General features: G+C 42.8%; 1 protein-coding gene across 1 annotated transcript; it reads right to left on the reverse strand.

Annotated features, from left to right (window-relative positions):
• Positions 1-381: 381 nt before the first annotated feature.
• On the reverse strand, positions 382-858 carry LOC141025726 (uncharacterized mitochondrial protein AtMg00860-like). The gene has a single exon (XM_073501640.1). The coding sequence runs from the start codon at positions 856-858 to the stop codon at positions 382-384; it is 477 nt and encodes a 158-aa protein (XP_073357741.1).
• Positions 859-3,947: the final 3,089 nt, after the last annotated feature.

Raw genomic sequence — 3,947 nt, forward strand, 5'->3', positions numbered from 1 at the left:
AATGCTACTGCTAAATGTCTATCTATAAGCATTTTCCTAGTAGTGCAGGCGATCCTGCGCATCAGCGTCCGTGGCGTAGGAGTTTGCCACCTCTTGAACCCATGCTGGTTGGCAAATGTAGAGCGCGTCCAGGTTCAGAGACACACCCACGCGAGAGAGAGCATCCGCGGCCCATTTTCGCTGCCGCGACGGTAGAGGAACTTGAATTGGAGTCCCACCAGCTTGGCCATGGCCTTGCAATTGCAGGTCGGTGGTGAGCTGCTGATCTTGCAGGTTGCAGAGGCTTTTGTGATCCGTGATGATGGTGAACGGGCCCCGTTGTAAGTACGCGCACCACTTCTCGACGGCCATCATGACGGCGATGAACTCCTTCTCATATGCCTATAGCCTCTGATTGCGCACGCCCAAGGCCTTGCTGAGAAACGCCACCGGGTGCCCTTCCTGCGCTAGCACCGCGCCGACGCCTGTGTCGCACGCGTCCGTCTCGATCGCGAACGGGCGCGCGAAATCTGGGAGCGCGGTCACCATTGCGCGCTTGAGGAGATCGAACGCCACCTGCGCTTTCTCCGTCCACTCGAAGCCCTTCTTGGTCAGCAAGCTTGTGAGCGGCTTGGCGATGATGCCGTAGTGCGTGATGAACTTGCGATAGTAGCCGGTGAGGCCGAGGAAGCCGTGAAGCTCGGTAGCATTGGTTGGGGTGAGGTCCAGCTGCTTGCGGATGTGCGCCAGATCCGCGAAGACTTGCGTGTTGAACGCGATATGGGCCTCGCGCTGCTTGTCGCCCGCAAGCGTGGTCTCGTCGAAGCGCTTCAGGAGCGCCTGCAGCATCGTCTTGAGCTCTCCCGTGGACTCTGTCATGGCGGTGATGATATGGCGAGTTTGAGCCGAGCGTTTGCTGGGCGGCGCCGTCGCACACGCTCCAAATCAGGCCAACCCCGCTGGGGATTTCGAGCGGATCTCACCGGAGCGAGGCCGCACCCGCAGCGGTGGATGTTACGGCTCGATCGAGAGGGATGAGTGGCAACGAAGAAAAAATTTGGGTGGGCAAAACCTGAGCTCTGATTACCAACTGTCACGAACTCATTATCGCAGGATTGGATCGGAGAGGGGAAGGGGATGAGATCGAGACTTGGGGAAGAGGTTTCTTTCCAAGGGAGGAGCTACAGATTAAATGGGAGAGGTTCAGAGATACATCACACGCATCGCATGCCCTGTCTACTGGCCTACAGCTGGCTAAATAGCTGCGCTCCACTTGTCCGCCTTGCCTTACAGGTGGGTCCATGCCAACTGGCAGAGGGGTCCAACCATCACGCGTCTACCGCATCATCTCCTGGTGATGCAGGTGTGACACATTTGAACAAACATGTGATGGTAACCTAACTCTCCCGAGGGTAACCTCCTAGGAACCTCAATCTGTGACGGGATGCAAGCTACCTCAATCCCTGTCGGGAAGCAAGCAATCTAATTGCACATGTTTTTGTAGACATGATGGCTCCTCACTGCATCTTTCTTGTAGAGATCAAGGCTCGTAACCACCAGGAGAAGTGCATAATTTACAACCGCACTCACGACCTACATAACTAATAGATGGACACTCCACATGACAGATATGAAAATCAATAACAAAAACACCCGCAAAAAAAATCAATAACAAAAAAGAATTGATGCATCTCTATCTATTGATATGATATATTACTAGCAAAAGCGCCCGTGCATTGCATCAGAACAAAAAATAACACACGCTCTTAACCCTATAACCATTACTCAAGACCACAATAGTTCCATGTCCTTTATTTTAGCGAGGCATCACATTTGTGTTGCCGCTTATCCTCTTTCTCACCCTTGCTGGCAATGGCCTTAGTGTTCACACAAACCAAAACATGTTTGAATGTGATTAATCTTAAGGCGTCTCTCTCCCTCTCTCTCCCCTTCTCTCTCTCTCTCTCTCTCTCTCTCTCTGATGAGAAATTCGTTGTTTTTCCCCTGTGAGGTTTTTTCAGAGGTGTGCATGTGTGGTTATTGATGTTTTCTTTCGTCTCTATATGGTCTTAGTGGGTGTTTATTTGCAATTCGGATCACTGCCGGTACGTAAAAAACGGACTGTGCCCTATAGATTACAAGTATGCTTCCAAAATAATATTTTAAAAATATGTAACAGGTAAAATAACATCATATTCAAATTCTACACATTTTTCAAACCAAAATTCATATATAACATGTTAAAATCGGAGTTACAGTTTAAAAAATATGGATATTTTGGAAAGCATTTGTTTGACTTAAATATGATCCGTGGGTCAATAACCTAAAAGGTATGGGGGTCCGTAAAAAAATGTAAAATAACGATTCGGTTCTGACTTAAATGTGTATTGTAGGTTAATTCATAGAAAATGCAGGGTTTTGTTTCTGAAAAATCGCGTGACGAACCGCAAGAAGCATTCCTTAATTTGTTATTACCAACAAAAGAGCCTGTGTGTTGCATCGAACAAAAAATAACACACGCTCTTAACACAATAACCATTACTCAAGATCATAATACATCCATGTCCCTTATTTTAGCGACCCATCATATTTGTGTTGCCGCTTATCCTACTTCTTACCCTATTCTAAGGCGTCTTTCTCTCTCTCTCTCTCTCTCTCTCTCTCTCTCTCTCTCTCACACTCTCACACACACACACGATGGGAAATTCATTGTTTTTTCCCATGCAAGGTTTTTCACAGGTGTGCATGTGTGGTTATCTTCTTTCATCTTTATAGAGTCTTACTGGGTGTTTATTTGCAATCGGAATCACCGCCGGTACGTAAAAAAGCGGACCGTGCGCTACAAATTATAAGTATGCTTCCAAAATAATACTAACAATTTTGAAATGTCTGATCATTTTTTTAATCAGCGAACATTTTATTAATGAATAAACTATTTTGTAAGTCACTAACAATTTTGAATTTTTTGGATATTTTTCCAATCATGGACAAATTCTGAATTGGCGAATGTTTGTTCCATTTCATTAACATTTGTTAATACAAGAACATTTAAAAAAACATGAACATTTCTTGATTCCCAAACATTTGTTTCCAAATTTGGAACATTTTTTGAATAAGCGAACATTTTTTTACAAAATCGCAAACATTTTTTGAACCCACAAACATTTTATTAAATGTTTTATTTCAAAATTATCATTTTTATCTATTTTAGGAACTTTTTTAAGTCCCAAATTATTTAAAGTAGAAAAAAAAGAAAACATAATAGAAACAGAAAAATAATAAAAACGAAAATTGCAAAACAGGCCTATCAGGCATGGGCTGGCGCAAACGGACGCGCTGTGTCTTCTCCCAGTGCACAGAGCGTGGTATAGGAGGTCGCTATTGCATGAGCCGGCCGAGGCGAAGGATTCCCCTATATAAAACGTTTTTTTATCAATTATAGGTAGCATTGGTGGGTGATATTTTGCAACTTTGGGGCAATTTTCATGACGTACCGCTAGAAGCAATAGCCTTTTTATTATTATGTACTAGCAAACATGAATTACAAAGTAATGCTTCTGAGTCTTTGTGACTATATACCCGCGTGAATTTTAAAAAATTAACTACCGGGTGGATCGGAATGTTATTGAAATTCAGAATAATTCTTTGAATTACAAATTTTTTTGACAACCACGATATTTTTTCGAAAATGTGAACATTGCTCCAATTTGTGAATAAATTAAAAAAATAAACATTTTCTTGCATTTGTGAACAAAATTTTAAAATCATGCGATGAGATGTGAACAAAATGTGGTCATCGCTATTGAAGATTATGATTTTTTTTCTTCCATTGCAACACACGGACCTTTTTGCTAGTTATTATTAGGTATAGATATAGATATAGAGGTATATATATAGTTAGATATAGATAAGGTAGAGATATATAGATATAGATATAGATGGATTGAATATTTTCGCACATCTAAGCA

This window comes from Aegilops tauschii, chromosome 6, assembly GCF_002575655.3.
Source record: "Aegilops tauschii subsp. strangulata cultivar AL8/78 chromosome 6, Aet v6.0, whole genome shotgun sequence".
NCBI classification, from domain to species: Eukaryota; Viridiplantae; Streptophyta; class Magnoliopsida; order Poales; family Poaceae; genus Aegilops; species Aegilops tauschii.